Source organism: Natator depressus, chromosome 14 (genome assembly GCF_965152275.1).
Source record: "Natator depressus isolate rNatDep1 chromosome 14, rNatDep2.hap1, whole genome shotgun sequence".
In the NCBI taxonomy this organism is placed as follows: Eukaryota; Metazoa; Chordata; order Testudines; family Cheloniidae; genus Natator; species Natator depressus.
In genome coordinates, this window is record NC_134247.1 from 18,152,046 (window position 1) to 18,176,820 (window position 24,775).

General features: G+C 44.5%; 1 protein-coding gene across 11 annotated transcripts in view; it reads right to left on the reverse strand.

Annotated features, from left to right (window-relative positions):
- TNRC6C (trinucleotide repeat containing adaptor 6C) overlaps window positions 1-24,775 on the reverse strand; it is a 584,197-nt gene that overhangs the window by 551,861 nt on the left and 7,561 nt on the right. For all 11 annotated transcript variants that reach the window (XM_074970980.1, XM_074970983.1, XM_074970988.1 and 8 more), the window contains exon 2: window positions 16,781-16,878. In XM_074970980.1, the coding sequence (XP_074827081.1) occupies window positions 16,781-16,834 (54 nt within the window). In that variant the 5' untranslated portion in view covers window positions 16,835-16,878. The remainder of the gene's footprint in view (window positions 1-16,780; window positions 16,879-24,775) is intronic.

A 24,775-nucleotide genomic window follows, 5' to 3' on the forward strand; every position in this document is an offset into this window, starting at 1 on the left:
CACAGGTAACTCAGGAAAAAAGGTGCGAAATGATTGTCTGCCGTTGCTTTCACGGAGGGAGGAAGGGAGGGCCTGACGACATGTACCCAGAACCACCCGCGACAATGCTTTTTGCCCCATCAGGCATTGGGATCTCAACCCAGAATTCCAATGGGCAGCGGAGACTGCGGGAACTGTGGGATAGCTACCCACAGTGCAACACTCCAGAAGTTGACGCTAGCCTCGGTACTGTGGAAGCACTCTGCCGAGTTAATGCACTTAGAGCATTTTGTGTGGGGACACACACAATCAACTATATAAAAGCAATTTCTAAAAAACCGACTTCTATAAATTCGACTTAATTTCATAGTGTAGACATACCCTAAGTGGGCATGCACTGAGGATAGGGTTACCAACTTTCTAATCGCACAAAACTGAACACGCTTGCCCCGCCTCTGCCCCACCCCTTCCCGAGGCCACGCCCTGCCCTGCTTCTTCTCCTAGACCCTGCCTCCCGCTCACTCCATCCCCCCACCCTCACTCACTTTCACAAGGCTGGGGCTGGGGGTTGGGGTGTGGGAGAGGGCGAGGGCTCTGGTTTGGGGTGCAGGCTCTAAGGTGGGGCCAGAAATGAGGGTTAAGGATGCAGAAGGGGGCTCCAGGCTGGGACAGGTGGTTGGGGTGCAGGAGGGGGTAAGGGCTTTGAGGTAGGGCTGGGGATGAGGGTTTTGGGGTGCAGGAGGGGGCTCTGGGCTGGGGCTGAGGGGTTCAGAGTGTGGGAGGGGGCTCAAGGCTAGGCAGAGGGTTGGGGTGCAGGCTCCAAGAGGGAATTTGGGTGCGGGAGGGGGCTCATGGTGTGGGCTCCGGCCAGGCAGTGCTTACCTCAGGTTGCTCCCGGAAACGGCCGGCATGTCCAGCTCCTAGGCAGAGGGGAGGGGCCAGGGAGCTCTGCGCGCAGCCCATGCCTGCAGGCGCCACCCCCACAGCTCCCACTGGCCGCAGTTCCTGGCCCAATGGGAGCTGCAAGCCAGCACTCATGGTGGGGGCAGCATGTGGAGCCCCCTGGCCCCTGCACCTAGGAGCCATACATGCCTGCTGTTTTCAGGAGCTGCACAGAGCCAGGGCAGGCAAGGATCCTGCCTTAGCCCTGCTGTGCCACCGACCAGACTTTTAACACGACCAGAACCACCAGGGTCCCTTTTCAACCGGGCGTTCCAGTTTAAAACCAGACGCCTGGCAACCTTAGCTGAGGATGCTGTGGAGACAACGTGACCAGGACCTGAGCTAAGAGCTGAATTACTCGCTTACACTGCTCTGACCAATAAGAAGAAACATTTGATGGGATATGAATGGAAAGTACTTCCTGGTCTTTTCTGGACCAGATGGTATTCACCCAAGAGTTCTGAAGGAACTCAGATGTGAAATTGCAGAACTACTAACTGTAGTCTGTAACATATCATTTAAATCAGCTTCTGTACCAAATAACTGGAGGATAGCTAACGTGATGCCAATTTTTAAAATGGCTCCAGAGGTGATCCCGGCAATTACAGGCTGGTAAGCCTGACTTCAGTACTGGGCAAACTGGCTGAAACTATAGTAAAGAACAAAACTGTCAGACACCTAGATGAACATAATTTGTTGGGGAAGAGTCAACATGGTTTTTGTGAAAGGAAATCATGCCTCCCCAATCTACTAGAATTCTTTGAAGGGGTCAACAAGCATGTGGACAAGGGGGATCCAATGAATACAGTGTACTTAGATTTTCAGAAGGCCTTTGACAAGATCCCTCACCAAAGGCTCTTAAGCAAAGTATGCTGCCATGGGATAAGAGGGAAGGTCCTCTCATGTATTGGTAACTGGTTAAAAGATAAGAGACAAAGGGTAGGAACAAATGGTCAGTTTTCAGAATGGAGAGAGGTAAATAGTGGTGTCCCTCAAGGGTCTGTACTAAAACCAGTCCTATTTAATATATTCATAAATTATCTGGAAAAGGGGGTAAACAGTGAGGTGGCAAAATTTGCAGATGATACAAAATTGCTCAAGATAGTCGAGACCCAGGCAGACTGCGAAGAGCTACAAAAGGAACTCTCAGAACTGGATGACTGGGCAACAAAATGGCAGATGAAATTCAGTGTTGATAAATACAAAGTAATGCACATTAGGAAAACATAATCCCAACTATACATACGAAATGATGGGGTCTTAATTAGCTGTTACCACTCAAGAAAGAGATCTTGGAGTCATTGTGGATAGTTCTCTGAAACATCCACGCAATGTGCAGCGGCAGTCAAAAAAGCAAACTGAATGTTGGCAATCATTAAGAAAGGGATACATAATAATAAGACAGAAAACACCGTATTGCCTCTATATAAATCCATGGTATGCCCACATCTTAAATACTGTGTGCTGATGTGGTCGCCCCATCTCACAAAAGATATATTGGAATGGGAAAAGGTTCAGAAAAGAGCAACAAAAATGATTAGGAGTATGGAACGGCTGCCATATGAGGAGAGATTAATAAGACTGGGACTTTTCAGCTTGATAAGAGACTAAGGGGGGGATATGATAGAAGTCAAAAATCATGACTGGTGTGGAGAAAGTAAATAAGGAAGTGTTATTTACTCCTTCTCATAACACAAGAACATGGGGTCACCCAATCAAATTAATGGGCAGCAGGTTTAAAACAAACAAAAGGAAATATTTTTTCACACAAAATGCACAAGTCAACCTGTGGAACTCCCTGCCAGAGGATGTTTGTGAAGGCCAAGACTATAACAGCGTTCAGAAAAGAACTAGATACATTCATGGAGGATAGGTCCATCAATGGCTATTAGCCAGGATGGGCAGGGATGGTGTCCCTAGCCTCTGTTTGACAGAAGCTGGGAATGGGAGAGAGAGGACGGATCACTTGGTGATTACCTGTTCTGTTCATTCCCTCTGGGGCACCTTGCATTGGCCACTGTCGGAAGACAGGATACTAGGCTGGATGGACCTTTGGTCTGACCCAGTATGGCCATTCTTATGTTCTTATTAAAAGCAGGAGTCATAGCACAGGGAGCTGTCTCCCCTCACTCTAAACCAACCCACTTGTCTTAACACGGGGAAAGTCATTCCTCTTTCCTTGTGAAGTATGGCCACAAGAGTGGTGGCTCTTCATACTAAAGAATCCCAAGAAGGAAGGAAATAGCTCCCTCCCCCCTCTCTCCCGCCACACAGCATGATCAAATGAAGACAGAATCAGTGGTTTAGCCATCCAAAGGCTAATTTGCTGCACACACGCACACCATGGTGCCTACACAGTAATTTTATAGTCCAAAGACCGGTCCTGTAGAAACAGGACGAACTTCTCCATAGAAATTATCTCCTGTACATTAGACAGGTATTTCAGAATCATAGGAGCAAATTCCCTAGCAAAGAGTGATAAGACTTCTCTGACAGCTGGTAAAGGGTAGGTTATCAAAGTGTTTATGGTGATCAGAGCGGAGGGGATTACATTCAAACCCCGACAGGTAAGCCTGAGTATCAGGCAACATGGGCATACCCACTTGTGAATATAAACTCTCATCTTAATAAAATAGGTTTATATATAAACCGGGGGACGTCAGCCGGGATTGAACCAGGCACCTATATCTCTCAAGGACAGACCTCAACCAATGGATCCAACGGATCCAAGTCATAAGCTGGCAGCACTAGCAGGTATCACTACTCTATGGCAGTGGCTCTCAACCTTCCCAGACTACTGTACCCCTTTCAGGAGTCTGATTTGTCTTGTGTACCCCAAATTTCACTTCACTTAAAAACTACCTGCTTACAAAATCAGACATAAAAATGCAACAGTGTCACAGCCACACTATTATTGAAAAAGTGCTTACTTTTTCATTTTTACCATATAATTATAAAATAAATCAATTGGAATATAAATATTGTACTTACATTTCAGTGTATAGTATATACAGCAGTATAAACAAGGCATTGTCTGTATGAAATTTTAGTGTGTACTGATTTTGCTAGTGCTTATGTTGCCTGTTGTAAAACTAGGCAAATATCTAGATGAGTTGATGGGCCCTGTGGAAGAACTCTGCATACCCCAAAGGGTACATGTACCCCTGGTTGAGAACCACTGCAGTCTATGGAACAGCCTCAGGTGGGACATGTACATTTGGCCAGTACATTACATACACACGAATACAAAAAGACACCCCACATTGACCCCATATTTGCCAATGGAAGAAAGATACATTTCGTCTTACAAAGCATTGCTTTCATAGGTACCATGACAAAGCTGGGATGCAAATCTGCTCAAAGGACATGCTCATAACAGTTTAAATCTAAACTTGTGTGCATTGGGGGAGGTATTAAGATGGCATCCTTGTGACATGGAGAATGCTTTTGTTCTGACAACTCTTTCACCTTTCAGGTGAGGGGGGCTTGAATGCAATATACCCTGGAAAATATGTTAAACCTGTCCAACTGTACTTTTAAAGTAAACGTTGGAGTGGTGAAAGGGGCCAGACTGACAAGGCTACAAAACTAAATTTCTTGATTAATCCACAAGAGGTGCAGTATGGCCAGTACAGAAACAAGCTTCCTAGTCCTTCTCCTGCGACCTGTAAGGACCACCCATAGGAGTGAAGGCACAGTTCAGTCTCCATGCACTGTCAGTCCTTACGACTCTACTGACAGAAACTGCCAACCACGTGGTTAATGCTGATGATGGTTTCTTTTGTGGAGGTGTTGGGGGGGAAGGATGGGGCCCATGTAGAGTAGCCAATGGATTGACACCACCAACTCACCTCATATAAGCTACCCATTGAACATCCACCAGAATCATTTCTGGTCATTTCACCATACTAAGTGGCACTAAAATCAGTGACCTGAAATTAAAAGGCTCTGCATTCCATTTACCAGAGTCCCTGTATATTTAGTTACATCAATGCAGAATTTCTCTTACTAAGCCAGTTGTGCGAATCAACACCCCCTCTTCCCGAGCATCTATTTTGTACTGTCTTTAAAAAGTGGGGATGGGGGGAAATAAACTGGCCATGTCTTGATCCAGTAAGAACAGTCTCTTTAAATATTTTTATTCTATGTGTTGATAATACATCACGACTGCCAGCTGGTGTCCAGACTCCAGAGCTGCTTTCACCAACCACCATTGAAAAAGCACAGGTGCCCTAGACGTGGAATAGGGGAGCAAGGGGCAGGGGCGAGTTATGGATGTTTGCACTGGGATTTACATGAGAGCTTTCGGTGGAAAAATATTGCTCCAAAATCAGAATTGGGAACCCGAAGTTAGAAGAAAGAGGAACTAATAAATCAGAAAGAGTCAACCATTCTAATCTGGGATGATCGTTTGAGAAGACAGTAAGTGGCATTAAGTGCCACCACAAAGAAAGAAGAGTTTGTACCTTTATTAATAGGTAATAATAATTTGCTCTGCTCTGGGGTCCTCCATCAGAGGATGTCAGCACTTTGCAAAACAGTCATTAATTTAGCCTAGGCCTCTTACCAGAGGAAGCCACAGTTCTATGTACCCTGCCACTTGCCAGCACAGGTTTCAGGAGGTGGAGATATGGTTAAAACTGTTATGGAACAGTTGAAATGTTTGTCAGTTTGAGTGGTAGCTCATCATTCACGATTTGTATTACAATAGCACCTAGATGTTGTAACCAAGATCAGGTCCTCACTGTGCGAGGTGCCGTACAAACACCTAGTAACAGATAATCCAAAAAGGCAAGCCAGACAAAAGATGGCAGGGAAAACTGATGAATTAACTTGCCCAAGGTCACATGCAGCAGGTGGGTAGCAGAGCTAGGATTAGAACCCAGGTCTCCCAAAGCCTAGGCCACTGTCCCGGTCACAAAACCATTCTACTTCTTTTGTACCTTGCTCAGCAACTGGGCTGGGGCTATACAGGGGGAGCAGCTGGTGCAGCCATCTTAAGCCACTTTAAGTCTCCTACAAGTGTGAAAGTGTACACGTTCTCTGGCTTGCTCAGAAGCCATTTTCCAGTCTAATAGTCCTTAAACATCTGGCTGATCTGGATATGTCGGCCGACGGTCTTCAAGGAAGAGTGATTTCTTTCACTCCTTTTCTAACAGCCAGGCATGCCCAGCTAGCACATGGCGGCTCTGAAACACACAGGATTTCAGGAAGCGACAGATTTGGGGGGCAGGGAAGGGGTTTTAAGGCGCTCTGGTGTCATCTTGTTTTATTTTTTGACATTGCAGCGCTCTGGCAGAGTGATTTGGTTGCCAAGGAAACAAGCGTGAAGGTGCACAGGGCTGCTGCCCACATTGCAAAGTGTGAGAAATGCCTGTAATCAGCAGCCCAGCACTCCCCGCTGGAACTCTGCCAATTACCGCCAACCTCACCATGCAGTTGGCAGGACAATGCGAGGCATGCATTCTAAGAGAGGAGTGGGGGAGGGGCACAAAACAAACAGCAAGCCAAGCATCTGTGCCAGCACTAGTAATGGGGACACCCAGATTAGGACAGTAATCCAAGGTTATCAACTCACAGAGAGATCTTTGTATTGGGAAAGGGGACATAAATTCATCCCTAACTAGCAGCCAAGGACAGGTTAGCCAAGGTACCCGCTAGAGCCTCTACTTTTATTATTCCCATTATAAGAACTCCATTATTGTTGGCAATTTGCAATAATCAATTTGAAATCACAGTTTGATTAGTTAATGCACATTTGGTTGATCTCTCTAAATAATTTGATTCAGCAGGGGATTTTCTGTTTTTAAAAGTGTATTGCAGTTGTAAACATATTAGAGTGGGTGTTTGTTTGAGGGGGTCTGTGTGCACATGTCACAAAAAGTGGGGGCCACATTCACATGTGCAGGGAGGTTCAAGAGACAAGTGGGGAGGAGGTGGTGGGGAGAGGCAAGCTCTCTCTGCTCCTGTTGCTGCTCCTTGTGCTGTTCATGCTCCATGAAGGACTGCGGTCAGCAGAGTGGGATCCCTGTCGCTCATTCCTGGCTTCTGGCAAACAGAGGCTAGGGACACCATTCCTGCCCATCCTGGCTAATAGCCACTGATGGACTGATCCTCCATGAATTTATCTATTTTAACCTTGTTATGGTCTTGGCCTTCACAACATCCTCTGGCAAGGAGTTCCATAGGTTGACTGTGTGTTGTATGAAGAAATACTTACATTGTAATACAGTACTTTACTTTCCCAGGAATTCTTACTTCAGTGCACGTATGTTACTTCTATAGCCATTAACAAGAGATACAAACACACAGCAAGGGGAGACCCAACCCCTTTGGAATATCTTTTGCAGAAATGCAAAGGTTTTGTAAAAGAAAGAAAAAGAAAAGAAAATGTAGCATTTTTTCCCTTTAACTATTGAAACCACAGACTTCAAACTCCCCACAACAGGCTACATCTTCCTATAAAACATACCATGCCCTACGAGAGGGATTAGCAGTAACTGCTGACCAGTTCATCTATAGCAGAGCAATGGGTCACCCCCAGGCAGGTTATTAGCCACACGTCCAAGCTAAATTGGTAGCATCAGCTTTCTAGCTCATACCCTGCCCCTGCTGGAATTAGAGATTGAGATACATCTTAAGCCATTAGCTCCTGATGCCCAGAGTGCTGTGTGCTACACAGAAACAACACAGGGCAGCTCTCAGGCTATGGACGCAATTCTGCAAGCTGCATTTTATCAAGCTAGTTATTGAAAAGTATAAAAAACAACAAGGAAAGGGAAGCACAGTGTCTGGAAGAGGATGAGTAAGGAAAAGGTCCCTAGGAACCTCAGAGAAGGATTGTTCTGCAGCTCTCATTCTGCCTAGAGAATGAGGTTTATCCACCCAGAAGCAGTATCTAAAAATGCCTTCTTTCATCTCCAGCTAGCTAGGAAACTTCATCTCTTCCTCATGGGCAAGGACCTAACCCCAGTCATCTCTGCATTCATCCACCTCCAGGCTGCACTACAGAAATTCATGGTAACTGAAGCTGAAAACACTACGTAGACTGCAGTTCATATGGAAGGTGTCTACCTATCTTCTCTGTAGTCTCAGCCACTGTGATCATATCAGGCCCATGCTCACGTCCCTCCATTGGCTCCCCACTCAGCCCTGGTCTACACGGGGAGGGGGGGTCGATCTAAGTTACACAACTTCAGCTACATGAATAACGTAGCTGAAGTCGACGTACTTAGCTCTACTCACCACGGTGTCTTCACTACGGTGAGTTGACTGCTGTCCCTCCCCCGTCGACTTTGCCTGCACCTCTTGCAGCGGTGGAGAACAGGAGTCAACGGGAGAGCACTCAGGGATCGATTTATCGCGTCTACACTAGAAGCGATAAATCGACACCCGCTGGATCGATCTCTGCCTGCCGATCCGGCGGGTAGTGTAGACATAATCAATGTCCAATGCCAGTTTAAGCCTTTGCTTCTCGTATTCAAAGCAATTAATGGATTAGGCCCAACTATATTAAAGACCAAATTTAGATCTATGAACCACCATGACAGTTGACCTCTTCTGGGACAAACCAGATCATAAAGCCCAAGATGAAGTGCAGGATTGTAGGAGACAAAAGTATTCTCAGTCAAGGGGATCTGGCTGTGGAACACGTTTCTGGAGGAGATCAGGCAAATCCAGAGTCTAACCATCTTTGGGAAATACTGCAAACCCTTCCTCTGAAGGGGCCTTTCCATCCTAAGAATGCCTAACATTGGCACCCCTTCTACTCAAAATCCCCAAGCACACAAAAACCATACCTGAAGCAAAACTAACTTGTTTAAAAAAGTAAATTCATAATTTTAAAATAAAAAGAAATCCTGCCCCACATAGAAGTTTTACCCCAAAAATTGAGATGTGCCAGAGGCTCCATGGAGTCCATTAGGAGCTTCTCTGTTGCTATTGGTTTTATGTGCAAGGTGCTTAGATACTCTGGTGATGGGCTGCAGTATAAAACCTTAAGATAGGCAGATGTCTGCCAACTACTGTGCTTCTAACTACTGTGGGACATTTTCTTTAGTATAACTATACGTTTGCTGCCCCAACATAAAGGGGTGCTCACATTTTTCTGTAGCTCCTCTTAATAGAGAGAAAAACTCATAGGCTCCTTCTCTCCTGCTCGCCATGCCAGGTGCTCCCCACCCCCTCAGTCTCTACTCACTGTCCCTTTTGAATTCTTAAAGTTCTTAAGGGGTGCTGAGGTTTTATTTGTTTTTTTTGTTTTTTTAAAGAGTGCACTGGAAATTTTACACTATAATGTTTGAGCTCCCCCCACCCCTTAATTTAAGTTTAGTTTGACAAGTTAAGTACGGTCTCCTTTTTCCTCTTCATTTCATCTCTCTTCCCTCCTCCCCCCCCCATTCTGTTCCCCTCACTCCCCCTCCTCATGCTGTTCCGATTCCTAGTCAGCTTTTCCTTCACGTATTTCATGTCTCTCCTTCATATTCCTCACCTCTAGGTCTCTGATGTCACTGTTGCCACCAGGCTATCTGGGTAGCTTCCATTGCTTCTCCCTTTCTTACATAGCAGTGACCCTACTGGCTTGTGTCTGTCTGCAGGAGCGCACACTGCTCCTTTTCACACCACACTGTGGCTGTCTAGCCTGAGCCATTCCTGCTCTTTGCCAGCAGGATGATTGTTGTAACTAACATGCAGCTGTTCTCTACTCTCCATTCCCAGTGCATCTCCTACCAGCAAGTGCAGAATCTTGCCCACTACATCTAACTATCCAGCACTCTCCTCAGCTCCCCCATGGGCACTTAAGCTTACCCACACATATGTTAAAAGGAGGAAAATGCACAAATCTGTCATTTAAAAGACATTATGCATCCGGGATGTGCCTGCAGCATCCTTTGGAGAAAGTCGGCTTGCTGCAAATGACATTACCTGGCTGGCGCAGTAATTATGAGCAGTATTTACAGCCTTGATACCATTTTAATGTTGTTTTGCATCTGCTATACTTTCACTTAGAGAATAAATATAGTAGGGAACATCTGTTTTCTATTGCAGTCTAACACGACATTCCCAAGCCAGAAATGTCCCCAATGTTTCAGTGGGCTTTAATTATTTTCAATCAGCATAGCAGGGCCATCTCCCCGCAGCAACAGGTACAAGCCCTAGCCCAGCTTTTCGAGCAGATGACATTACCTAATGCTGTTCATTTTTATTTTGCTCATTACAATAACATGTGGAAGAAATAAGGAACTCCCAGTGCAGATGTCATCTCCACTTTGTATAAACAGGGAGTCATCATCGGGCATGGGGAAGAGACATCAGAAGGAGGAGGGAGAAAAGTCACAGTCAAGGTCTTATCCCAATTGACAATAGAGAGAGCACGAGAGGGAAAGAAGGCTGCTTGCGAAAGAACAGGGAGCCCTCAGGGTTCTGTCAGCTTCACTCACAAATAAGATCTATACAGAAATCTGTCAAAGAAATTTGACCGAAAGTGGAGGAAGTTTAAAAGGTCTTCATGTCACCTTCCCAACTTTTATCTGAAAGTCACCAGCCGCTGCAGATGTTAAAAGAGTGTAGGGAAGGGCAGGGGGCATGGCATTCGAATTACCAGAGGGAAGAAGGTGTCCTTGTGCCTTGTCCTGGGAGTCAAGAGAACTTTTCCTGGCTCTTTCCCACACTCGCTGTGCAGCCTTGGGAAAGCTAACTAGATTTTCTGTGCCTCAGTCACCTTCTTTAGTAAAATGGGAATAATGCTGCAAAACTTTCATTTGTGTTTGTACAAGTTTTGGAGATCCTTGCCTGCCAAAAAAGGGCAAACATATCTTAATTACTCTCCTTCGTAGCAGTTTCTTATGGTCATGCAATTCTGTACATCTCCTTAAAAACAAAGGCAATTCTAATATATCTGTACGGAAAAAACATTCAGATGAAGACACCTACCTGAAGTTGTACCCACAGAGTTTGTGTGGTTGCACCGTATGAGCAACACTCGGATTTGTACTCATAAAATGGGTAATTGCCTGTGCAAAATTGTGCCACCTGCTACACCCCCCAAGAGCAGTATTTAAACCAACAATGAGCCACAAGAAATGGAGCCTTCATTGGAATGATGCTAACCAAGATGTGACAATGCTCCGCCCAGTCTTCCATCCCAAGAGATGCAGGACCATCCTCTTTCTCGCCTGATTTTGGTTTCAAATGGGAGCAACAACTGGCCCTAGCCTAGACAACTCTGGTACAAGATCTCATTCCCTTCCCATTCAGTCTAATTGCTCCGAAGAAATGTACCATGCAATCAAACTGGAGCAAACAGGGACAATTAGGATTGTTTCCAAAGTTGCTTCCTGATATCACCGTACAGTGTTCTGAACAGCAACACTGCTGCTCCCCCACCAGGCTGGAGATTTTTAATGAGTCCAAATTATCAGCACAAAGACCCCCCCCCCGGCAAGTCCCGCCAGTTTGCCAGGTGCATGAAAGGAAAGTGATTAATTCAGTCATGTTCTGTATCATCATATTCTATAATGGCAGAGGTACAAAACAAGTGCATTCTACACACTACAGACACCATGTGGATTCTAGGGAGATTATAGAACAGCATTAAACTAAATTGCCTAAGGGATCACCAAAGCCTCTCTCTTCCCACCAAGTTTAAAGGGGGAGTGCTGTTTCTGTAACAGTTTTGCTGTCTCACTTTCACAAAGTGTCACTATTCTTTACTGCTATTTAGTCTGTGGACAAGGAGAACCCTCGAAACAGTGGCGGGGTGGAGAGAGATGGGAGTATTCTCTGTTTAGACACATATTTTCTTTGTAGGTTTATTTAGTTTGTTGTTGTTTACAAGTACCAAGCCAGCATTCTAAGAAAGCCTCAGACATGTTCAGCATTTGCCACAAGAGGGCTCCCTAAATGAAACTGCTAGAGGCAGTTTGGCATTTCTTCACCTAACTAGACGGCTTGCTTTCTTCCTGTCCAGAGAAAGGTGCGCCCTCGGAGAGCCCTCTCCACTGGCACATTTCCATAAAGTGTAAATTATCTAAGGATTAATAAATCTGAAGCCCGGGGGGTCGGGGGGAGGGCAGGGGTCCCATCAAAATCTCAGACCTGAGCTTCTCCATGTTGTGAGGACACTTGGATTTTGATCCAAATTTGTGGCCAGTCTTTTGTTTGAAGATTATTTTCTTTAGGCTCCTTTATCTATAGAATATGAACTGAAAATTTCATCCAGAGAGCTCAGTGCTTTACACAGGAGGGGAAACTGAGGCATAGAGGAGGGAAGTGAGTTGCTTATGGTCTCTCAGCAGGTCAGCAGCAAAGTCAAAAAATAAAACCTAGATCTCCTGACTCCCAGCCACATGCCCTATCCACTAGATCGCATTGCCTCCCCTCCATTTGTGACGCAACGACGAGCCCTGTGCTTCACGGGGATCCCCATCTGAGCCTTGCGGATCTGTCCTCTCTTTTCGCCCATTTCCCCATACTTGCCATGCACCCACCTTCCAGGCTGGACTAGGAGCTCATCTAGAGTAGAAAAATTCCACCATGTAACTAAATCAATTTTAAATCAGTGCACTTACACTAGATCAAACCCCTAATGCAGATGCACTTAAGCCACTTTTAAGTCATGATTATACTGATTTTGGTTATTTTGGAAACTGAATTAAGCTAAACTGGTCTAAGGACAACTACAATGGGTAGTTTGCACCAGTGTAATTGTACTGATTTTGTTACACTGGAGCTAGTTTTCTTAATGCAGACCAGGCCTAGCACGGGCAGAGGGTTCTGCGGGTCGGGAACGAGGTGCACTGAGAAAGATTTGTGGTAGCCACAGAATGCAACAGCAGAGGATGCAGCACTTCAAGAACAAGGTGCGGTGGTAGAATGGAGCATAACGTCTCGAAAGAGGTCTGAGCAGGATTGAGATGCATTAGAAGAGCTCTGGAAACTTCTACAATGCCTGCCCAAACTATGCCTGGGTATAGCCATGGGAATAAGTCCCTCACTTTCTGAGGTGCCACATATTTTAGAAGTTGGGAGCATTGCTTCTATTAATGATAAAATGCAATATTTATTGAGGAAACCTAACCACTAAAAGGCTACACTGTGTTGTAAAGGCAGTGTAGTCTCGTGAACAGGGCGTTAGACTGGGAGTCGATAGACCTTGACTTTTCCCAGCTCTGCTGTTCACCTGCTGTATGGCCTTGAGCAAGTCACTGCTACTCTGTATGCCCGTGTTGCTCCTCTTAGCCTTTGTGTTGGCTATTTAGACTGAGCTCTCTGGGAGCAGGGACTATCTCTCTGTATACATAGTGTGTAGGACAATGGGGTTCTGATCTCAATTAGGGTGTTTAGATGTTACCATATTATTATTTTTTGTGTTAAAACAACAGCTGCTTCAATATGCATTAGGCAATCTGATCTGATCTGGAACATGGTTAAGCAAGAGAGCTGGGGCTACACAGATATATATATATATATATATATATATATATATATATATATCTGTGTATATAAAGCCAGCAGAAGGCTCTTGGCTCATTTAGGTCAATTAACTTCAGCTTTCCATTTAAATTCTCATGTCACTTTACAAATAAGCTGAAAGCAAAGCATAAAAGGGGGTCAACTGAGGAGAGAGTTGGCTCAGGATTTCTAGACCGTGAAGCTGTTTAAACCCAAATGGTGCAAAGAAAATGGAGATGATCAGACAAGAACGAGGATCAACCAACAATTGCTGCTGCTTCAACGATTTGGATTCCTCACTCCTTACACTGAATTTCCAGACCAGAACATGACAGTTGCTAATAGTGGATATAAAGGAAGCCATCTGAGGTGCACAGCAAGAAGTTTTATGGGTCCTACTATACCCAGAAACTATGCTATATCTTCTTGAGCACCATCTACTGGCACTTTATCTATAGATTATATCCAAAACACTATGTTAAAAGACCATAAAGGTTGTAAAGTCAAACACTCAAAAGTTTAGAAATGGAGGAAATAAGATTGTCCAAGCAATCTAAATTCAGCCCCTTGTACAATACAATCTTTAAATACATGATCACGTGCCATTTTTTTCCACAGGACCCCTGCCTCATTCCGTACACAGGATGGACGTTGCTCAGTCAGTGAATCAGGGCTGTAATGCAAAGGAGGCACTTCTGTATAGGACTCTTGCCTCCAGAGTCGTCCCTTGAGTACGGTGAATCAGGGCGACTGCCCCGGGCCCCGCGCTTTAGGGGGCCCCACGCTTCAGGTGTGGAGGTGAGGTGGGTGGGCAAGTGAGCGGGGTGAGGAGGCGAATGGGTAGGCGAGTGGTAGGCGGGGGGGGCAAGGAGGAGCCCCCTTACCAGAACGTCCCTCTCCCCCTAGCACCTCCTGCACACTGGCAGACCCCGCCAATCAGCACCTCCCCCTCCCTCTTCGCGGATCTGATGTTTTGCGGAATCAAGAGGCACTGGGGGAGAGAGGAGAGGAATGAGGGCACGGTGTGCTCGGGGGAGGGGCGGAACTGGGCGGGGAAGAAGCGGGGTGGGGGCGGGAAGAGGTGGGGTGGGGACAGAGCCTTGTGGGAAGGGGTGGAGTGGGGGCAGGGCCTGGGTGGAGCCGGGGAAGGGGGGGAGCACCCCCCAAACAGATTAGAAACTCCGCACCTATGTCCCAGGTGCTGCACCCCTCTAGGGACGGCCCTGCTTGCCCCATTTGAGGCGGAAGTTGTAAAGTGTGTAGTGAATGAAGCAGGGCACAGAAGGAACAGGAAGGATTGTCTCGTGGTTTAAGGCAGTTAAGGAAGTAATTTGGGACATGAAGAGGCAGCAGCGGCATGTTACGCCAGGAACAGCAGGGAAGCTGAATGCAGGAGAAATTGCCAGGGAACTGTGTACAGAGCAGGCTGCAACATGTGGGACAGGGTATAACTGTTGGACATTGCAGCTGGGTTCAGGTCTGTGTGGAACTTGTGGGGAAGCAGCAGGTATAGGGCAGGCAGCCAGTGCAGACGGGCCCCCAACAAGACACACACCCAAGGTCTCAGGGTACACTGTCCACATTCTGAGAGCAACACCAAGCTACCACACCGCCCCATGGCCTCAACAAGATTTATGGGAGCGTAGCATCTCACAGGATCAACACACACACACACCTCTATCTATTTATTGGGATATTATTATAGGTAAGGCTGCGAGCCTGTCACAGAGGTCACAGAAGTCATGGATTCTGTGACTTTCCGTGACCTCCAGGATTTCTGCAGCAGCAGCAGTTTGGGTGTGTGGGAGGGGGCTCAGGGCTAGGTGCAGGGAGTTGGAGGGTGTGGGGGGTGTTTACCTCGTGGAGGGGGGCTCCCACTGGCATGGCCCTGCAGCTCCTAGGTGGTGGAGGGACCAGGGGGGACTGTGGTTCCCGGCCAATGGGAGCTGCAGCAGCCAGCACTTGTGGCAGGAGCAGCACATGGGGGACCCTGGCCCCTCTCCCGCAAAGGAGCTCCAGGGACATGAAGCAGGGTAGGGAAGCCCGGCCAGCCCCCCCAAAACCTCCCCCAATACCAGCAGGGGTCCTGGGCCGTGCATCGCGGCCTGTCCTCCCCAGCACCAGTGGCGGCCCGGGCCATGTGCCATGGCCCAGCTCTCTCCCCCACCCCCACCCCCAGCATCAGCATGGGCCTCCCGTCCAAAGTTTTTAGTAAAAGTCATGGACAGGTCACAGGCTGTGAATTTTTGTTTACTACCCATGACCTGTCCATGACTTTTACTAAAAATACCCATAATTAAAACGTAGCCTTAATTATAGTGCACGATTCTTCTCTCCTTCATAGCATGATTACACTGGTCTAACTCCATTGAACTTCAGTCAACACAGAAATATAGGGATTGCCATACTGGTCCATCTAGACCAGTGTCCTGTCTTTAACCATGCCAGGAGCTTCAGGGGAAGACACAAGAAGTCCATGGTGGGCTGATGTGAAGTAATGTGCCCCGATGCAAGCCTCATCCTAAACCCCAATAGTTAAAAACTGGTTAAAGCCTCCCGTTTCAGGGCTTAAACTCCCTTCCAGTACTTTTTTTTCCTGTTAACAATAACTATAACAATGCTGGGTATTCTTATTATCCATCTAAAGTGTCCAAACCTTCTTTGAATCTTTTAAGTTCTTGGCCTCAACAACATCTTGTGGCAATGAGTTCCACATTTTGCTTTTTCACACAACATGAAATTATTTCCTTTTATCAGTTTTAAGCTTTGACATCTTTTAATTTCATATAATGTTCCCTTGTTCTTGTTATGAGACCGAAAGAACAGAAGCTCCAGGATACCTCCTCTGTATCATTCATTATTTTTATACACTTGTGTCACATCCCCTCTTATTGGTCTCCTTTCTAATCTAATCCCAATCTTTTTCAATTTCCCTTCAGAGGAGAGTTTTTCCGGGCCCCTAATCATTCTGGTCACCCTCTCTGAATCCCCTCTAAGTCTGCAATATCTCTTTTGAAATGGAGTGATTTGTACTTCACACGGTATTCCAGACAAGGCTGATTTATAGAATAGCATTATAATTTTTCCTTATTAGTCTCCTTCCCACTCCTTATTCATGCTGGCATCATATCTGCATTTCAGACCACAGCCATACATTGAACAGAAGTCTTCATTGAGCTGTCCACAGTGGCATCCAAGTCCCATTCTTGAGCGGATACAATTACATTTACAGCCCTGCGAGGTGTAGGCATAGTACGACTTTTTCCCTCCAGTGTGTACATGGGTGGGAGTGAGAGGAGAATCAGTCCCTTGGAATGCAAAGTCACTTGGGCAAATCACACCATCCAGCAGCAAAAGTAGCGCTAGAGACCCGTGTGCGGCAATCCAAGATAACCGGTCGCCTTACCTGACTGGGAAGGATTACAGACGCTTCTGTGCTGATCTTTCCACACAGTGCCATTCAGACTCATCCTCTCTGCAGGCCTCTGAAGTTCAGTGGTGCCCCTGGGAGGAAAGAAAGGAGGGAGTTGGTTTGGTTTGACAGGAAGGGAAAATACAGCTACGATTCTCACAAACTGCACTGACAGGCATATCATGTGTGTGTCCAGTCCCATGACTCCTTTCCCCACCCAGGTCACTCTCTGTCTTGCACTCATGAGCCCTGCCCATGAACAATTTTTCACCTATGCCTCAATTCTTCGAGATTCTTAACCATATCCCTAACACTAATCACATGAGTAATTAAAATGTCATCAGCGGCACTATTCATACGTTTAAGATTAAGCGCATGCCTCAGTATTTTGCTGAATCAGGGCCCTCGGTCCCCCACCTCCTTATACGTTGTCATAGTAGAAATACGGTTCCCGGCACTGGAGCCCACTTATCTGCTCTCAGGTGCGTAACCGCTCACAAAAGCCATTCATTGCTGCATTGTACGTTATCCCCTAAGTAGCACTCTGGGTAGAGGAACGTTCACACGCATAAGACTCAGCTAGAGTCATGGTAAAAATGCCCTGCTTATCTGTTTTCATAGGAGAACAGCCCATTCTAATCTGGTTTCCTGTCCCGGGTGCTGGTGGCTAATGCCAGATGTTTCAGAGGATGGTGCAAAACCCCCATAATATACCTCATTGTGTAACACTATGCTACAGAGTGAAATTGATTCCTAAGCCCAACTAGTGATCAGTATATGCCTTGCTGCATGAGAATTGGTAGCCCTAATAATTTTCCATCTCACTCTTCTCTAACAGTAGGTGCTAACGTTATTTGTATAAATGTGTAATCTTGTTTTTAACTCTTTCAAAGGTATTTGGCTTTATAATCACAATAAAACCCTGCAGCAGCATAGATTAATCATATGAGTTGCATAGATTAATCATAAATTGCATAGATTAATCATATGATGTGTAAAAAATTGTTTCTTTTTATATGTTTGTTGCCGTTTAATTTTTACTTGCCCCTTTGTTCTTATTTTATGGGCAAAGGCAAACAGGAGTACCTGACTGGCAAACTCCATACCATTCATTATTTCATATGACTTTCCCATAGCTCCCCTTTGTCCCTCTTTCCCAACACAGGCATCTTAGGCTTTGACTCTTTCATCCCCTGAAATCTTGACACCCACTTCTTGTTTTGGCGGTCCTTTGACCAACATTGGCTATTTTTACTAGACAGCCCCACAGGCTCACTCAATGATTTTTCCCCATAACCTCAAGAGTGCAGGCAACTTTTAACCACTGTCTAGGAGTCTGCTAAAATGTACTTAAAAAGCAGGTACAGCTAGTTGGGAAAAGGACCAGCAGAAAAAATTAACCCCCTACTCAAACCAAATGGAACTCTTTGGTATTAAAGAGTTTGGTTAACTTCATTTGTTTGGCAGAATTAGGGGAGCCTCTGTACTTTATGACAGAAGTTACCACGAGAAAGCCTGTTAGTATGAAATCTCTAGCCCAATGAGGTTTGGACAACACTACATACAGGCAAACAAACCTTCAGTTTTGCTTACACTAACGAAGCTGAGAAAATCCTATGAGGTTCCTTTCTCTTTCCTTTTATTTTAAGGCACAAAGCAACACACCAGCATTTCCAAAGGATTCCTTCATTTATAACACAAACAGATGAGCTTCTTTCCTAGTGTCCATTGACACAATAAAGATCTCAGACTCCCATGAACTTCAGACACAGCTGGTGAGCAGCAGACCTCAGTGCCCACAAAGTTTCTTCTCTCAAAATATCCACCAATGGGTAATGAAAAATAAATCCCTTGCCTCCAATTTGTGAAAGCCCTCAGTACAGTCTCTTCTGCAGAAGCATCTTCTACATGCTGGGATGGGACTCAGGTGAACTGGATTCAGTGCCCAGATTTGCCACTGACTAGTCACATCACTGCTCTGTGCCTCAGTTATCCCCAGCTGTCAGATGGGGATAACAACACATGCTCACCTTTTTAAAGGGCTGTTAAATCCTAGGATGAAAGGTAGTGTTCTAGGGATTACATCGAAATTTAATTAAACTTTTTATAACGATAAGCAAACACCCTCAGCAACAAACAAGTCCCCTTTCACATAAACTCAAACCTCAGAGCAAGAAGTCTAGGTTGAACCCTATAGAAAATAGTTAATTAATATCTCTTGCTGAGGCCTAATTCTCTTTTCAACATGTGGCTGTCACTACCTTGTCATCACAGCTGATTTACAATGGGGTTTAATTAAATCCTCTGTATATTATTCAGCATTCTCTGAAGACACCACCAAAGTGGCCAAGGGTATTTAAAATGTCACCTGCTGAGACGTATCATCTCCTCCTAAATAAATATGACAGTGATCAAACTTTGGCTAATTACAGTGACTTTGTTATTTGTTTGTATGTTTTAATATTTAATTGCTTTCGTGTTCATCTGATTACAAAGCAACAGCAAATAGAAATTAACTTTTTATCAGCGTGTTCCCAGCCCAGCTAATCAGCACTTCAAAGGCCAGGCACAACTGGAAGCCATCCAACCTGAGAGAACTTTACAATATATTCTCTATCGAATGGACCATTCTATTAAATTAAGGGTGAATTGTGTTCTTCAGGATGTCCCCAGCTCCCACCCAGGCTCCCTTTATGTGACCTTTCTTGGACCTGTTGTAGTATCTTTGAAGCATGATTGTAAATTGTGCATTTGTTCATGCAGGGCTTTTAACCACATGCTGCCACTGCGCAACTGACCAAGGCAACTACTCTTTATGTGCATCAGTCAGTACAAAATAGTTTACATTGGATAACTTACTATTTGTAAGTCAGTAGCACTTAGGGGCCCCACACAAGATTGTGCACCTATAGGGCCTAGCACATAGCTAGAGGCAGTCCCTGCTCCAGGGAGCTTACAACCTACATAGACAAGATACAAAAAAGAAGTGGTATTACACTCATTTATAGATGGGACTCAACGTGGAGAGAAGTGACTTGCCCAAAGTCACTAAGGCAGCCACACAGAGTGAAGAATTGAACTCAGATCTCCTGCGTTTCATTCCAGGGCCTTACCCACAAGGCCATTCTTCCCCTTCTTGACGTATAATGAATAGTACAGTTTTGATTACAGGACAGTTCCTGGGATAAACCCCATTCTCATTCACTCATAACTTTCTTTAAAATAGACAAAGAGTCCTGTGGCACCTTATAGACTAACAAACATATTGGAGCATAAGCTTTCGTGGGTGAATACCCACTTTGTCGGATGCATGTAGTGGAAATTTCTAGAGGCAGGTATAAATATGCAAGCAAGAATCAGGCTAGGGATAACGAGGTTAGTTCAACTGCTAGAAGAGGGCCTCATCCTCCTTGCTTGAACTAACCTCATTATCCCTAGCCTGATTCTTGCTTGCATATTTATACCTGTCTCTGGAAATTTCCTCTACATGCATCCGACAAAGTGGGCATACACCCACGAAAGCCTATGCTCCAATGCGTCTGTTAGTCTATAAGGTGTCACAAGACTCTTTGCCGCTTTTACAGATTCAGACTAACACGGCTATCCCTCTGATACTTTCTTTAAAATAAAATCCTTCCTTTGGACTGAAATTGTCCAGGTGATCTTTCATATTACTGGAAGTTTTCAGAAAACTTGTCAGCCTTTCTTACTTCGCTTGATGCAATAGACCAGTCAGCCTAACTTCAAAATCTGGAAAGATACTGGAGCAAATTCTTAAACAGTCAGTTTGTAAGCACCTGGAGGATAATAGTGTTATAAGGAATAGTCAGCATGGATTTGTCAAGAACAATTCATGCCAAACCAACTTAATTTCCTTTTTTTGATAGGATTACTGACCTAGTGGATGGGGGAAAGCAGTAGACGTGATATACCTTGATTTTGGTAAGGCTTTTGGCACAGTTCCGCATGACATACTCTAAACAAACTAGGGAAATGTGGTCTAGAAGAATTTATTATAAGGTGGGTGCACAACTGGTTGCAAGACCATGCTCAAAGAGTAGTTATAAATGGCTTTCTGTCCAGTTAACAGGGTGTATTTAGTGGAGTTTGTAGGAGTCAATCCCAGGTCTCGTACTATTCAATATTTTCATTAATGACTTGAATAATGGAGTAGAGAGTATGCTTATAAAATCTGTAGATGAGACCAAGCTGGGAGGGGTTGCAAGCACGTTGGAAGACAGGTTTAAAATTCAAAATGACCTTACCAAATTGGTGTGAATTCAATAAGATGAAATTCAATAGCGACAAGTATAAAGTACTTCATTTAGGAAGGAAAAATCAAACACATAACTACAAAATTGGGAATAACTGGCTAGGTGGTAGTACTGCTGAAAAGGATCTGGGAGTTATAGTGGACCACAGACTGAATATGATGCAGCTGCAAAAAAGGCAAATATGATTCTGGGGTGCATACACAGGAGGTAACTGTCCCTCTTTCCTTGGCCCAGCTGAGGCCTCAGCTGGAGTACTGTGTCCAGTTCTGGGCACCACAATTTAGGAAGGATGTAGACAAAGTGGAAAGAGTTCAGAGGACAGCAACAAAAATGACAAAAGGTTAGAAAACTTGACCTATGAGGAAAGGTTGGGGAAAAAAAACAACAACAAAAAAACCAACTTGGGCATGTTTAGTCTTGAGAAAAAAAGAGTGAGGTGACATAATCACAGTCTTCCACTAAGGTATGGGCTGTTATAAATAGGTCAGTGAACAATTGTTTTCCATGTGCAATGAAGGTAGGACTAGAAGTAATGGGCTTAATCAGCCTCAAGGGAGATTTAGGTTAAATATTAGGAAAAACTTTCTAACTATAAGGGTAGTTAAGCTCTCGAATAGACTTCCAAGGAAGGTCATGGAGTCCTCATCGTTGGAAGCTTTTAAAAATAAGTTGGAAAAAAAAAAATCACCTGTCAGGGATGGTCTAGGTTTACTTGGTCCTGCCACAGTGCAGAGGGCTGGACTTGACTTCTCGAGGTTCCTTCCAGCCCTACATTTCTATGATTCTATGTTGGGAGGGGAAAGGGGAGAGAACTGACAACCACAGTGAAACAAGAGGAGAATTCTGAAACTTGAACTATGAATAGTGTACCCTTTGTGGTACAGTCATGAGCAAGCGTGTGTGTGTGTGGGGGGGGTGGAATTCAGATAAACGTGCCTAATTGATAAAAAAATATACTGTCGGCTTTTTCTCCTGAAAAATTTCCCACGGTTACTAACACCAGTGGTAGCAGAAATGGTTGTGAATGCTAGTGGAGTAGTATTGTGGATGCTGATGTTTTTAACACTGGGTCAGGTAGACCCACTTTGATTAGGTTAGCTGACACAATGGTTTAAAATGCTGGCAGCTGCTTGGAATCTTGTCTACACTAGGGCTCCCACTGCTACTAGCCGCCTGTGAGGTCTGAACCGCTTCAGTGACAGTGAGAAATTTTTCAGCAAAAAAAAGGCTAGAGCAAACAAACATAGCATGAGCAAGATAAGTCAGTCTCCCCTCTGCAACAAGCTGTGAGCTGGATGGCAAGCAGTTTATGTTTTCAAGGAGGTTGATGTGGAAAATGATTAATCCCAGTTGGTTTCTCTTTGCAAAGTTCCTAACAGCAGTAGGAGCCTGCTGCAGAGAGAAAGTGATTCAGGACTTATCAAGGAAAGGAGATAAGTAGCACTGATGCAAAAAGATGTGGGGACTGATGCAACCAGGCAGCCATACGCAACCCATAAAGATAATTTATTTGTATTCTGTCTTCAGAATATTGTGGGATTACTACTTCTTCCTAGCCTTGTAGGTGCCACAAGGAAGGTCTGGAATTAGGGTCAGGAGGCTGTGAATGAAGCTGTGCCACAAGGTAAATCATGATCTTAAGAAATGGCCCACAAAGTAAACAAAATTTGAAAACCCTTGTTTTAAATACAAAAAGAAAAGGAGTACTTGTGGCACCTTAGAGACTAACCAATTTATTTGAGCATAAGCTTTCGTGAGCTACAGCTCACTTCATCGGATGCATGCTGTGGAAAGTACAGAAGATGTTTTTATACACACAAACCATGAAAAAAATGGGTGATTATCACTACAAAAGGTTTTCTCTCCCCCCACCCCACTCTCCTGCTGGTAATAACTTATCTAAAGTGATCACTCTCCTTACAATGTGTATGATAATCAAGGTGGGCCATTTCAGGAGAGTGTTTGTTGTGGGGGGGGGAGATAACCTGGATTTGTGCTGGAAATGGCCCACCTTGATTATCATACACATTGTAAGGAGAGTGATCACTTTACATAAGCTATTACCAGCAGGAGAGTGGGGTGGGGGGAGAGAAAACCTTTTGTAGTGATAATCACCCATTTTTTTCATGGTTTGTGTGTATAAAAACATCTTCTGTACTTTCCACAGCACGCATCCGATGAAGTGAGCTGTAGCTCACGAAAGCTTATGCTCAAATAAATTGGTTAGTCTCTAAGGTGCCTTAAGTACTCCTTTTCTTTTTGCAAATACAGACTAACACGGCTGTTACTCTGAAACCTGTTTTAAATACATAATTACAAAGTCTAAATAAGCAAAATGAGCCAGTTATCACATAGATTTCTCACAAAAATATATATAAAATGTAAACATCTTTCTGTCCTTTATACAGCAGTTGTAAAAAGTCTGACCTTTCATACAACCAGACACAAAAAATAAAAAAGTACTTTAAAAATTCAAGATTATCCAAATGTGATCTAAAGTTTCTTGTAACATCTGTTACTTTGGTATATTCCTACCAAAAAAAAAAAACAAAACAAAACCCAAACAAACAAACTTGGGATACATCCCCTTAACTCAGAAAAGCAGGAAACAAGTTACAATAACCATCTTCCCCTTGCCTTAGCCAATACACAATTGGCCACTGTCACAGAGAGAATTCACCCCAATTTAACTCTCCTACTGCAAGAGCACATGGGAAAAGATAATACAAAAGACACGTTCCTCTGGGCTGCACTATAAGAGAAGACATTAACTCAGAGCTCATTCTTACACCATGAGCACCTAACAGATCCTATACTTATGCTTACCTCATTTGTATAGCAGTATGAGATCTAAGGATAAAAAGTGCTTTATAAAAAGCTAGGTATTATGATTATTAATTATTATTATTATACTCTAGTGCAGATGTACCACCATGTTAGAATTTTTTTCTCACTTCTTTCAGGCTTTACCAGTTCAGAAACTGACTGTGGACAATGGTGAAGTCCTATTTTAACCCCAGGAGTTGTATATCTTTGTTAATGGCATGCTCACATAGTTGCCCACTGGAGGGATTTCTGTGTTTGAATTCCAGACAAAAGCATCTACAGTGGTATATGGAACATTAAAGCTTGTGGTGACCATGCATACAAATGGAACCTTCAAGGTCTGGAATATTCCATATGTCAGAGATCAAAAGATTTGTCAGTTGATAGCATTGCAGCTGGAACTGGCCTGGAGCCCAAAAGCAAGAATGGAACCTAAGGTGCCACAAGTCCTCCTTTTCTATTTGCAAATACAGACTAACACGGCTGCTACTCGGAAACCTAGCAGGGCTGGATGTATCATGTAGAAGAAGGTGTGGTTGGAAATTTTCTGACAGAACAATTTTTCCGTCAGAAAATGCCAATGAGGCAAAAGACTTTTCTGGAAACGTTGTTTCAGACAAAAATTCGTCCCCAGTAATTCCACATAAGCTCTCTCCCACAATAACACTGTCCTTGGAGATGGTTTATTACAAAACATGGTGCAAAGGGTCCAAAATGTAAGTTCCAAACACACACAATTCACTTCTCACTCCAGTGCAAACAGTCATTAAGCTCACCTGGTGTCTCATCTCATAAGACTCCATATATCACACACTAGTGCCTTTGACCCGGTCCAGACGCTCTGGCAGGCCTCCACTGTTCTTGTACCAGCCGCTCCTACTGGAACATA